The 12,831-nt window shown below is 45.0% G+C and overlaps 1 protein-coding gene across 2 annotated transcripts in view; it reads left to right on the plus strand.

The window, feature by feature from the left end:
• The window catches only part of CCND3 (cyclin D3), a 73,462-nt gene that overhangs the window by 50,668 nt on the left and 9,963 nt on the right, over positions 1-12,831 (plus strand). Inside the window, exons 1-4 of one of the 2 annotated variants that reach the window (XM_079980933.1) lie at positions 963-1,396; positions 3,916-4,131; positions 11,543-11,702; positions 12,543-12,685. In XM_079980933.1, coding sequence (XP_079837059.1) covers positions 1,208-1,396; positions 3,916-4,131; positions 11,543-11,702; positions 12,543-12,685 — 708 coding nt within the window. In that variant the 5' untranslated portion in view covers positions 963-1,207. Of the gene's footprint in view, positions 1-962; positions 1,397-3,915; positions 4,132-11,542; positions 11,703-12,542; positions 12,686-12,831 lie in introns of those variants that run through there. The other variant, XM_079980932.1, reaches the window with a different exon arrangement.

Here is a 12,831-nt window from a genome sequence, read left to right on the forward strand (position 1 = left end):
GTCATATGCTGCAATAAATTTATGGGATTTTTAAACTTTCATTTCATTTTAGTTTAGATTTTATTTTGTATTACATATGGGGGGCACCGTAATATTTTCAGTGCTTAGGGCCCCTAAAGGTCATAATCTGGCCCTACATATCTCTGAGAACAAGATCCCCTTCCCTGCATAGATTCTGCTTTTTGTTTCCCTAAACCAGCAAATTGGCTACATTGCTGATATAGATGCCAGAGGCTATCACAGTATTTTCTGTTGTTTTTGCTTTTTGTAGCTGCAAACATTTAGCCATTGCACCACTACCAATTTACAGCCTCTTTTTTTCTCACAGCCTTGAAAAGAGGCAAAACAGCAGCTGCAGAATGCAATGGGAGTATTGCAAGATAGCATGGCAATGCGAAGCCTTTATCAGCTCCATTGAGAGATCTGGGATTCCACAGGGACCTAATCCTATTCGTGGGAACCCCGTCTTTGGAACCAACAGCGGGCGGCGGGGTTATTGCAGCCAGAGCCGTCCTCAAGGCCCTTCCTTGGAAACGGATGTTGCGCCTTGCCATTCTGCAGGACGGCGCTTCCTCCATTCATATGGCAAAGCGATGCGCAACAATGCCTGGCGGCATTCCTCTCCCTGCCAAGCGCGCACTGCGTGATCCCTAGGAATAGAATATGCCCCTGGCTTGTCAGGAGGAAGCCGGAGCGTAAGGAGCAAGAGGTCATGAAATGACAATGGAGAAAGGGGGGGGGGGTTGCAGATCTGAAAGCCTCTGCTGCAAAGAACATTCTGGTAAGGGGAAAGAAAGTTTGCAGGGGTGGAGTGGCAAGGAGGTCTCTCCTCCCCTATGATGGCAGCTGCCTCGCGTGGCCTGGAGGGAGGCATCAGTCAGCCTAGCAGACCAGACCTCCTCCTTCCACCTTCCCGAGGAGGAGGAGGATCCGGGCCCCGGCTCCGCCTCTCCGCAGCTCTCGCCGCCGCACATTCATTCGCCTCTCTGCAGCCGGGAGCCTGGAGGAGCCTAGCCAGGGGGAGGGGAGGCTACTTTGCTGGGCTCGGTGCTGCCGCTGGGTGATCCAGCCTGCTCCCGGGCTGCGAGCGCGAGAGAGCCCTCCCCTCCCTCCCTCCGAGCTCCCCGCCTTGCAGCAGCCAGATTCCCCCACCAGCACTTCGGATCCTCTCTGTTCCTCCGTTCCTCCCATCCCCGGATCCGGACACATGGAACTGCTGTGCGTGGAGGGGGTGATCCGGGCCAAGCGGGATCCGCAGCTGCTAAGGGACCGCCGGGTCCTGCAGAACCTCCTGAGTCAGGAAGAGCGCTACAGCCCCCGGGTCTCCTATTTCCAGTGCGTGCAGAAGGAGATCCAGCCCTACATGCGGAAGATGTTGGCTTTTTGGATGTTGGAGGTCTGTGCCGGGATCCCGTTGCCCCCCCTCCCCCTCATGCCCTGCGTCGTCCCTTCCGCTCGCGGGATCAGATCCCGGCTTGCACGACACCCTTTCCCTTACTTCCCATTAAGGCCGGGTTTACTCTGGAGTAAGGCTCTCTGGATTGCCCTGGGCGAGGACGTCTAGGATCACAGCCCGATCCTGGGCGTGCTTACTCTGGAGTAAATCTCGTGCAGTTCAATGGAACTGGCGCCCCTAGGTGAAGTGCGCGTTGGATTGAGGCCTTGCGATCGGCTGGATCCGGCGGGAGAGCCAGGGTGGGGGATTCAACCTCTTCAGAAAACCGGGTGGGGGGACGTTTTGGAGCAGTAGGTGAGGGGGATCGAAGACGTATTATAACCGGAAGCGATGCGTCTTAAAACAGGCGGGTGCGCGGGCCAGCTTGCCTGGGTTGGAGAGAGGCCGGTGGGTCGTGATGAGCGTGGATGGGAATGACTGAAGCAGAGCTCCAAGAGGCCTGTGTGTCCCCCTCCAGTTCTGTCTTTCGGTGCAGGGGCAGTTCAAAAGCACCCTGGCATGCACCTTTCCTCCGCAGTGTGCAACGTGACCTCTAGGGGTCGCCAGTCGCTCGCCCGGTTCGTGCGCAAGATCATGGGGTTGATTAATCTCCCCGCAGTTAAAATCTACAAATTGATAAAACGAGGGCCAGGATGAAGAGGCAGCGGCAAGGGAGGCAGCGAGTACAGGGTGACACAAATACTAAGATCATCTCCACCTTTGGGGGGGGGGGCTATTTTAAACGTATGGCATCAAAAGTAAAAGTCGGGTAAAGGTTTGCTCCGCATGTCAGGCAAATAAATGTTGTGGGTTAGTATCAGAAATGAAACTGGGGTAGGTTCGCTGCCTTTATTCAGGTTGCACTGCTTTGCAGCAGGTAGAAGTTCAACAGGCAAAGCTTTCCCAGACTTGGAAATGGAGAGAGCAGCACTTGTTGAAGAGCCTGTGGGAAACAGGGCTGTTATGCTTGCCTTGCAATTGGTTTCTTTAAGAGACAAAGTGCTGGAGGATGCATATTTCCCCTCCCCTCCTCCCTGCAAACGATTGCTTTTGAAAAGTATTCAGAATAAATTGTCATTTGTCCTGTGTGTCAGGAAGTTAATAAATTCAGGCTTGTAAAAAGTAGCTTTCCCAATTGCCTGTGGCAGGTAAGAGTGGCCTCCATAGAAAGTAATTGATTCCCCAAAGCACACTTTTTAGGCTGTCCTTGTAGGCAGGTAGACTAATAAAGAGTTTTTGGTTTTTGAAGTATGAAATTGTATTGGTTTATTTGTAGGGCTGGGCTATTGTTTCTTTAATTTCATAGGTATTTAAAAGGGATGACTGAGGTTAATATCAAAATCTTAGAAAGTTCCTCCTTTATTGCACCCATTTTACAGACGTGTAAATTGCTTCAGTGTCACTTAAAGAAAAATGATGAAGCAAAAATGGCAGCAAATCCATACAAAAAGTGCCTCATAGGATATAGGAAAACTGCCAGCAAAGAAAAATGGGCTTCTGCAAAAGGAGAAACCTCAGTGTTTCATTTACTAAGCTGACTTAATTCAGTGTGGGCAGCGCCTTGGTAACAGTCTAGCCAGTGGTCGGAATAAGGGACTGGAAGTCAGAAGTTTTTTTGGTTTGCATTTGAAGAGAAAGGTCTTAGTTAATACAGTACTGTCTTCATCTGATGGCTTCCTTTGGGCAAGCACCAGTCAAATCAATGGCACAAGTCTTAAGAGGTTGAAGGTTGGGCTCATATTGTTTTGCAGCCAGAGGAATTTGGGATAAGATGGGTCTGAATGATTGGGCTCTTACTCATTGTGTGTGAGATGCTACCATCATTTTCAAACCCCAATTCCTCACTCTATATTCAAAATCTGAAACATTTGGACTTCTGTACTCCGTACATGAAACTTGAATATATTGAATCTGAGGGTCTCAATGCCTCTGCTAAGTAAATGCTCCAGGAATTGTTCTGTTGTTGTTGTTATTAATGTTGTTAGTTCCCTTGACTTTGTTTGGTGGAAAGGTGAGGATATGATTAATAAAAAGAGAGGCTTACTAAGTTGGTTTGTTAATATGCCTATTTTGCAGAGCAGTAAATTGCCTCACTGTCTCTTCAAGAAAAATAAAGAGGTAAAATATAAATCAATAAATCAGAGTGCTACAACAGCATGGTTTAAATAGTTAATATAATAAAATCACCATATGACATCGATATTTTCTGTTAGAAAATGCTACGAATCCTTCTCTAAAGAACTGAAAATTACAGTACCTGAGTGTCTTGATTGTGTCAACTTTTATGTGTTTTTACAGGTTCTTATGGAGAAGGGAACTATTCCCATTTTACAGAAAAGATAGTATGGCTCAGTGAAGTCACTAAGTTTGTCTTGCTTTATCTTTGCACTTGGATAGCAACTATTTTTGAAACCTTCATACAGAGGCCACAGTGGATGACTGTTTTATTTATAAACCCTCTCTTTTGTTGTTCTTGTCAGGTTTGTGAGGAACAGAAGTGCGAAGAAGAGGTTTTCCCCTTGGCCATGAATTATGTGGATCGTTACCTGTCCTGTGTCCCCACCCGCAAAAACCACTTGCAGCTTCTTGGGGCTGTGTGTATGCTCCTGGCCTCCAAGCTGCGAGAAACCATGCCTTTAACAGTGGAGAAACTCTGCATTTACACAGACAATTCCATTACCCCGCGTGAAGTTTTGGTAAGCTGTTTCTTCCTCTTCAGTTACAAGATTCCTTTTCCCTGTTTCCACAGGCCTACTTTTGCTGCCACTGAATCATGGATTGGCACTCTAGTTGCTGTTTTCCATGCATCCTATATGTTTCCTTTCTCCTGCTACACCCAAGTAGACATGATGCTTTTCCATGCCTGTGGGAACCACCATTTTTCTATTCTTGATTATGTCCCCATCGTAATAACTCAGCTGTTGATTATTTTGTATGCACAGTTCACCTGAGATTTCACTCATCCCATTCAACCAGGTTTGTTTCCAATGCACAATTTATATTTGAAAGAAGCCTGTGCCCCTCTCATATTCTCTTGCAATGAGCAAGGAATCGTGCAGGATGCAGTGTTTGAGGAGGACACACTAGCTAACCAATTCTATTTGGGACAGAACACGCTACTCTGAATCCAGTAACTGTTTGCACTGTCCCTTTGATGTTGGCTGCCCTGGAATGTTTGGGACAAACACTGAATTTTGCAGAGGTAGCAAAATCTGATTTACCGAACTGAACGGTCATTGTTGAAGTGCAGACATTATAGCAGTATTGCCATTCCCAGTAGCAGGTCTAGTTGTGAATCAGTAGCATGATGAACAGGCATAAATATATCCTATGGATAATGGTACTTCTTCAGTAGAGCTTCCATAAGTATGGGCAGGATGCTCTGTTCTCAAGGTATGGCCATATTCTCTGGTGCTGATCTGATGGCAAATGGTTTCTCTACCAACAGGTAAGTCATCAGTTGTTAGACTAAGGCTACAGTTCTGTACCCACTTACCTGGATGTAAGCACCATTCAACTCAATGGGTCATACTTCTGAGAAGACATGCATGGGATTCTGCTGTGGGCGCTAATCTAAATTTTTAGCCAATGATGGGTGCACTGGTTAATAACCTGACAGTTCTTTCAAACTGCGGACTTCATGTTAATGCAATGCATGTTTTGAAAATGTTAAAAAAGGAGTCCACAGATTCTCTGCTGCTGAGTTTTCACTGGGTCTTCTGACTGAATCTTTTGGATTGAATGTGGCGCTGGACTTCTAGAGACCAAAAGCTTCTATTGGGAGGCACGTTAAATTCAAGCATGAGTTGCAGTGTTACTTACAGTGCTATCTTATGCATGTTTGCTAAGAGGTAAGTCCTGCTGTATACAGAAGGCCTTCCTCCCTAATAATTGCATTTAGGATTGAGAGCCTAATTAGGGGTGAAAGATTGGCCGGTGTGTCAGGGCAGTGAAGAGCTCTTACTATTTAGAACAAATCCCCTTGGGAAAGGGAAGTTGTGTCTTCTCTTTGAGGGACTAATGCAGGACTGTACTTCTTTAGCAGACTGCAGTCCGTTGACATCAGCAGGATGGATTGATTTAAATCAGGGACGTTTAAACCACCAGAGCCAAGAGACTAAACAACTGATTTAAACCAATTTTTCAAACTTCCTAATTCATATATTTCCTGAACATATAAACATTCTACTTGGTTGCTTTTAAGCATTAAAACATAACCAGTTTGCCACTAAATAGGGCTTCTATACATAATACAGCACTTCTAGTCTTGCTTTTATAATCTTTAGGACAGCATTTTTCTGTTTAGCTTCATAAACATGTAAACAAAATCATTCACATAATACAAAATCTCTGGTTTCCCATTTTCCACTGCAGAATTTATTTTAGGCATGATTTCTGTTTTGCTGTCCTTATGCACATGTAAGGAACCTAAGCAAAATTGTTTACTTGAAGACTACGTAACCAGGATTTTGCTTAAGCAAGGGCTGGAAATTATGCTTGAAAGGCTGGGGGTAAATATTCACAATTTGCATAATAATAAATATAATGCATGGCCCATTGGGTCATGTTTAAACTTTTGATTTCCAAAGTACAGTGTTTTGTTCTTGGGTCATTCTTAATAGAGACGTAGGTTAATAATATTCTTGATAAAGTGTGGTGGATTTACTTTTAAAAGATGATGAGTGTAGCCTTTTAATGTGTGTGTTTGTATTACATTCAGATACCATTTTATATTGTGTGTGTGTGTGTTTTACATGATACTTAATGTAACTGAAATCCAGGCAGAACAATCCTAAGCCTAAATTGGAAATGTGGGGGGCCACCACATCCAAAGCTCTGCTGCTTCTGCTGACCAGGGCAAAAGGAGGCAGGCTGTCTTTCATTTTTTGCTGCACCATCTCTAGACTCGCACAATTGAGGGCCCCATGCCAGGCCCCTTTCATGAGAATGGAATTGCTTAGGATCCAGCCTTATCCCACCCCTGTAACGCTCAGTTTCAGGACCCTACCCTGGCTCCCGCTAGCAGAGTAGCATTCAGTCTGCCATGCTTTGTGTAACAGTGGCAGCTACATCCCAACCCACAGGTTGTGGGGCTAGGCTTATGCAGTTAATTTTTTGCAATCTGATTTAAATATTTTAAAATCTGGCTTTATATATACAGCCACTTTTTGACTGCAGTGCATGTCACTCAGTGTGCCAGATGTTCTTTCAGAAAGGTTGCCTATAGAGGCGAACATTGGTAATCACCACCTGGTTGGAATTTTCTGAAAGGAGGCTGAGATGATCTGTCTGACAAATTAGAATGTGTGGGTAGAGAAGAACAGAGATAGGATGTCAGAGCAGTTAGGATTTTTCTTAATGCAGATGCAAGCAGGGGAATCCCCATGGCTTCCATGGGCCTTCCTTTTTGGTACAGGCTAGGTGGTTGCAGGTTTGCTTGTACAGAAAGCATTGCTGGGTTTTAATAGGCCGGGGCTAGTCAGTGTTGTGCCCTCCAGATGTTTTGCCCCAGCCAGAAGGCTGATGAACAGGGATGATGGGTGTTGTAGTACAGAACATCTGGAGGGCACCATGTTGGCTACCGCTGTACTACCTGTTCATGGGGGTGGGGAGGTTCTGCCCTGTTAGTGTTCAAAAGTTTTTCTAGCAAGGTATCTAGGTCTGCTGTGAATTTAAATTTCATACTTGTCTGTACCTTTGCTCCTAATCTTGTAGGATGGGCCATTAAAGCAGTTCCTGTTCACTCACGAATGCCTCTAATTCATCTTGATATCTGACTGGTTAATAAAAACAATAACAACAGCAATAATAACAATATGCCACCCATCTGGCTGGGTTGCCCCAGCTGCTCCGGGCTGTTAATACTCCTTTGAACCTGTAAAGATGGGGGATGTTGTAGAAGCAACAGATAGCCGAGTACAACCATTGCTGCTAAGACAAAGATTCCACTCATTGGGTACTATAGAGCAAGAAAATAGTTGTAAGAAGAATGAGAAGGTTCCTCTTGACTCAGCTTCCTCCCACTTCAGTTAGGAGTCCAGACTAGGCAATGTTCTTAGGCCAAGCTTTCAATGTTTTGAGACTGGCCACTTTTGCTCATTGGAAAAGTATGCATTGTGGCCATATTTCTGGTTGTGAGCTACAGCTGCCTGTCTCCAGGAGTAAGAAGAAAAGGTGGGTTTCTCTATTTAAAGGCATCACACATGCTAGGAAGTGGATCTTTAACACAAGATGAACCCAGAGTCGCTGTGCATTGCCTAGTGCAGAAACAAAATAGAAGATTTCTGTTATTAGAAGCCAGTGGGTGAACAACCAGGAGACCAGGTTGCGATGGGAATTTGTCCCTTGATCCCAGACCTGCACTTGAAACCCTCTCTGGTCTTCAGGAAGGGACTCTCAGGTGACTGAGGGTCAGTGGCTCCCTTGGGTAACGCTTGGGTGGCATCTGCCCCTGGGACTGAGAGTGTTAATGCTTCACTTACACAACCGCAGAGATCTGCTACTTCCCTCCTGTGTGCTAATAATGTCCCGTGCTTCTCTACTTTCACAACGGGGCAGTGAGAGTGATCCAGGGATAGGAAGGAGAAAGCGTCTTCATCAAGGTTTGGACAATGGCTGCATCCTGGTGCCTTATCAGGATGTAGCATCAAGCCTGCTCCTCAGCCGCTCCTGGAAGGAAAGCCGCCTCACTTTCCCAGTAGGTCAATTTCCTCTTGCAGAAGAGGAGGATGCCGGCTTGACAGCAGCTCAGCATTCAAGATCATGATGAAGTTATTCTTAGCAGAAGGAAATGATGCAACAAGGAATTTATCCACTTGAAGGAAGCTGGGTTTCCGTCCACGGGTATTATCTAAGTTGCCTTGCACTTCATTCATTCAGCCAATTTGCTGCGTGCACATTTAGCTGCAGAGATGGCCAGAGGAGCATTTCATGTCAACAGGTCACAAGGTCTTTGTCTTGATGGGATCTGCTTTCAAAGTTCATTCAATAACCATCTGGTCCACCTAGCACTGCTCCATAGATATCAGAGACTGTTTCTTCCCAAAGATCATCACCATGGGGAGCAACAAAACTTGCCCAGTGTTTTAGAAATCTGTTGGGCATTGATTGGCTCTTTATGAACTTCCCTGGGCATGAAGTGGTAGAATGAACTGTTCCACTTCAGGTTACAAAGACTCTGTGCATGTCACATTTTTAACGCTCCCCGATATAAAACATTCCCTCCAAATAGGGAACAAAGCCTAACAATAAGAGAGGGATAACTTAGGATCTTTCTCTCTGATACACTAGTATTTTTATCTATAAAGGCACCACATATATTCGAGCAGAATATTTGTGGTGAATATTTACATTGGAGAGCATTTAAAAAATGGCATCCCTCCACCTGCAGCCTGATGGTCCATCTGCTACTTCAGGATTCTATTGCTTCTTTCATCTGCCTGCAAAAACCAGGCAGCTTCTGTTTCTTAAGGCTACCCAGTACGCACACTTCTTTTTCAACTTGGTAATGTGGTTGTGGGTGCTGACTGTACCCTAAGCTATGAAGTGTCCTGCTTCAAGTTGTTTCAGTTTTCACCAAGGATTATAGCACCTTTAGCTTTCCTTTCTTGCAGAAGAGGCAACAGTGCACATTCAACTGAAGTTTCCTATTTGCACAATGGACTCCTTTCCTCCCTGTTTCACTATCTCTTGCTGAGTGGGTTGGGTGGCAAACTGCATCTGGGATAGTTGTCCTCTTCTGCAGTTTTTTCTGCTAGTTTGATGTGTGGATATGCTGTTTTTGATGTGAAGAGGGAATCTGTTCCATAAAGTAACGCATGGTGTAAAATTGCGCTGTCAGAGTGCCTTTGGGACATCTTCAGAATCAGGATTTTAAACCCAAAGAATTTAAGAGGCGTCTCTGTGACGTAGCACTGTCCATATATCTGTGGCTCACGGTAGCTGCTTCCAAGTGGCTGATCATGCAGCTGTAGCATCGTAAGAAAACATGGTGGCTGGAGCTGGCCTAGTGGCAGCCACTGCAAGCTTTTGGAGAAAGGTGGGAGAGAGCAGTGGGTGGTGAAGGCAGGCTAGAACCAGAGAGCCAGTTGGAGATGCTTTAGAGGCCTGATGCAGCTCATCAGCTGCCTATTGGGAAATGTCTATAGAGGAAGTTGTGGTATTGAAAGTAAACTAAGGGTTCCATGGAAAAAATGTAGAAAAAAATCTTGATGAGAAAGCAAGGGCAGGCATGCGCAAAGTATATTCCAGAACGTTGTGTGTTTAGCCCTGTCCAAGATTCAGAAAGGGTCACGTGCAAATTCCACATAAGTTGTCCAGGTCTGTATTTTTCCCCCCTCCAGGGATTTTGATACAGAAGAAATGCAAAACTGCTCTTGAATCGCTCTGGGATTGATCCAGAGTAAATTAGTTGCCCTTGGGTCCCAGTAAAATCAACACGACTTGTTAGTCATGGCTTAAAACTTTGTTCCCATTGAAGCAAATGGGATCTAACTGCAATGTACTCTGTTTGGATCCAGCTTTCTTGAGTTTGGAATGCAGTTTGGGCTTTAGGCACAAAATATGCTGATTGGGCAAATTGGGGGGGGGGCGGGGAGACACGTGCATGCAGAATGCCACAATTTCTCCCTTAAATAGTTTTTGTGTCAGATCCCTACATAGCTTTTAAACTTAAGGAATTTAGCAGTTTGCGGTGTTGGAGCGGGGGCACCTCCTCAGGGAGAAACTGGGGTAAAGTGGGTGTTTGGGCTTTCTGTTCACAGCTATGCAAGCATTCAGGTCCCCTGTCGCTTTCTGAAGAACTACAGTGGTAGTTATGTAACATCACTGCTGTCTGGCATGCTCAGTTTTCTGTTCTGTGTTGGTGGTTGTTTTCTTTTAAGTGACCCAAACTGAGCCTGTGAAGTGTCAGGGGAAAGTTCAGGAAAAGGATGTTTGCTGTTTCGAGCAAAGCGCTGCAGCTCCTCTGTTCCCTTTCCATTTGCCAGGCTTGCTTCTTCCTACAACTAAAGCAGTTTGGAAACTGCCATGAACTGGCATTGCTACAAGTGGAAGGAGGCGATAAAAATGGGATACCATTTTAAGCAAAAGAGGAAGGCAGCTTCCTTGCTGCTGACCCCAAAAGCACCTGAACGTCTGAAGTGTTGGGTCTTAATAATAATTAAAATAATAATAATTTTAAAATACATATGCACACCTTGCATCATGGAGTTTCTGTGGGCATCATTGACTGGCGAATGTTAGCCTAGAATGCAGTTTGCTCTTCACAGGGCTAGTGCACCAGTCCACTTTGATGTGTCTAATTGACTGTATTCTGTGCTTAGATGGCAAATCATTGGTGGGTTTGGATGTTGTATAGCTCTGCTTTCCACTTAAACCTGTAAATTCATTCCTTAGGAGAGTAGAGGGGAAGAGTGGTCAACATATACCACGAGCAATAACAGAAGGCATACTTGCCTGCAGTTCCAACTAAAGGACGGAAGAGGGCAGAGAGCAATTGGCCACATTCTCATGTCACACTCACTATAGTTCTGTATGACATGTTTGGGACAGAGTGAGCCTCATGTTTGGCCATTCTCTTGTCCTGCCAAGTGGCCAGGGGGAGTTCAGAAATGTTTGCCTCCACTCTTACTTAACTCCTGTTTGTTGTGTCATCCAGACAAGCAAACTAAGGTTTATACTAACTGCAGTTTCTTTCAAACAAGCCAGCTACAAACCACGGTGGCTGAAGCTGGCTTGTTTAAACTAACCATAGTTCTGGGTCAGGACAACATGGCATTCTGTGGTTAATCAAGAGCAGAAGTTATGAAAGGAGTAGTGTACAAGCTGCAGTTCTTGGCTAATACATCAAGCCACTGTGTGATCTCTGTCTTGCAGCAGGTTTCAATATCTTCCTAGCTTTATGAATGCTAGCAGATTCCACATTATCTCTACAGGACTATCCCAACAAAGTAGGTCCCTTGCATCCCCGACCATTGGCTGTTGTAACCTTTTGTTGATATGTCTTACGAAATACATCATGTTTCTTTTGAACCACCGTTGTTTTGTAGTTTGAAGTTGGTAAAAAAGGCTCATTCTGTTTTAACACTCTCTTGTGTTTTCATTCAGGACTGGGAGTTTTTAGTCCTTGAGAAGCTAAAGTGGGACCTAGTGTCAGTGATAGCCAATGACTTCTTGGATCATATTCTCCAGCGGCTCTCACTTCCCCAGCAGAAGGTGGACTTGGTGAAGAAGCATGCACAGACGTTCATTGCATTGTGTGCTACAGGTATGTACTGCTAAAGGTGACCTTCCCTGGAATGGTGGAGCATAGTTAAATTACAGGCTAAAATGAAACAGAACTTGATTTTTATCCCTAGCTATACTAAACAAATTATCAGTGGCCTCTTAGGATCTCATTTTTTAGAGAGACCCAGCTTTTTCCCATTGATACTAGAACCCTTGACCTCTTTGGTTTCTCATGACTGAAAGGCAAGGATGGTGAATATTAGGCAAACTATTGGTTATAAGTTTTCCTTGTTGAAATTTGTCACAAAAAGCCACATTGCATATTAAAGACACATCCACCCCAGCACTCTGCTCTCAGAAGCATCTACTAAAGTAATTGGCTCTCCCTTGATAGTCTTTTGGGCTGGGACAGTTTGTACAACAACATTGCAGAGTGCTGTCTTTGTTTGATTTAAATGAGAATGCAATGTGCAAGCCCACCAAATAGAATGGTAAAATCCATTTGTCCATCTGAAGTTAACACCTCAACACGGTGGGGGTGGGAGCTCCTCTCAACTCACTTTCTTCCTTCACATGAGAAATGCCTGAAGAGGACTTCAGTGTTCCTCCTGTCCATTGGCCAGGCCACTCCTGGAAAACCTGCTCATAATATTCTATTGGCAAACTATTTCTGTAAGCTAATGGATTGCGTGCTTTTAAGATACTGTAGCTGGATGGTGGGAAGTCCTAGGACCTCTCAGGGACAATAGGAAAGGCCTTAATGGTAATGTGTTTGTTTGTGGGGTGCTGTTATCACACCTTTGCTGGAAGCTGTAGTGAGCAAAGAATTTGTGTCATCCTTTCTCCTGACACCCTCTCTTCTTCCTCCTTGAATTTGTAGATTACACATTTGCTATGTATCCCCCATCCATGATTGCTACTGGAAGCATTGGAGCGGCAGTGCATGGCCTCTCTACCTCATCCGATGATTTTTCTGGCGAGGAGCTTACGGAACTGCTTGCTAGCATTACTGGCACAGAGGTGGTGAGTATGTGCTCAGTGGGGAACAGGGCTCTGGTTCTGGGGAGTTGGGATCCTGCTTGCATTTTGCTGTTTGACTCAAGACAAGCTTACTCTGGCTTCATCTGCCCAAGTCCAGAGATCTTGCTTCACTTATGAAGTGGCATTTG

This window comes from Podarcis cretensis (assembly GCF_951804945.1).
Source record: "Podarcis cretensis genome assembly, chromosome: 6".
Classification (NCBI taxonomy): Eukaryota; Metazoa; Chordata; class Lepidosauria; order Squamata; family Lacertidae; genus Podarcis; species Podarcis cretensis.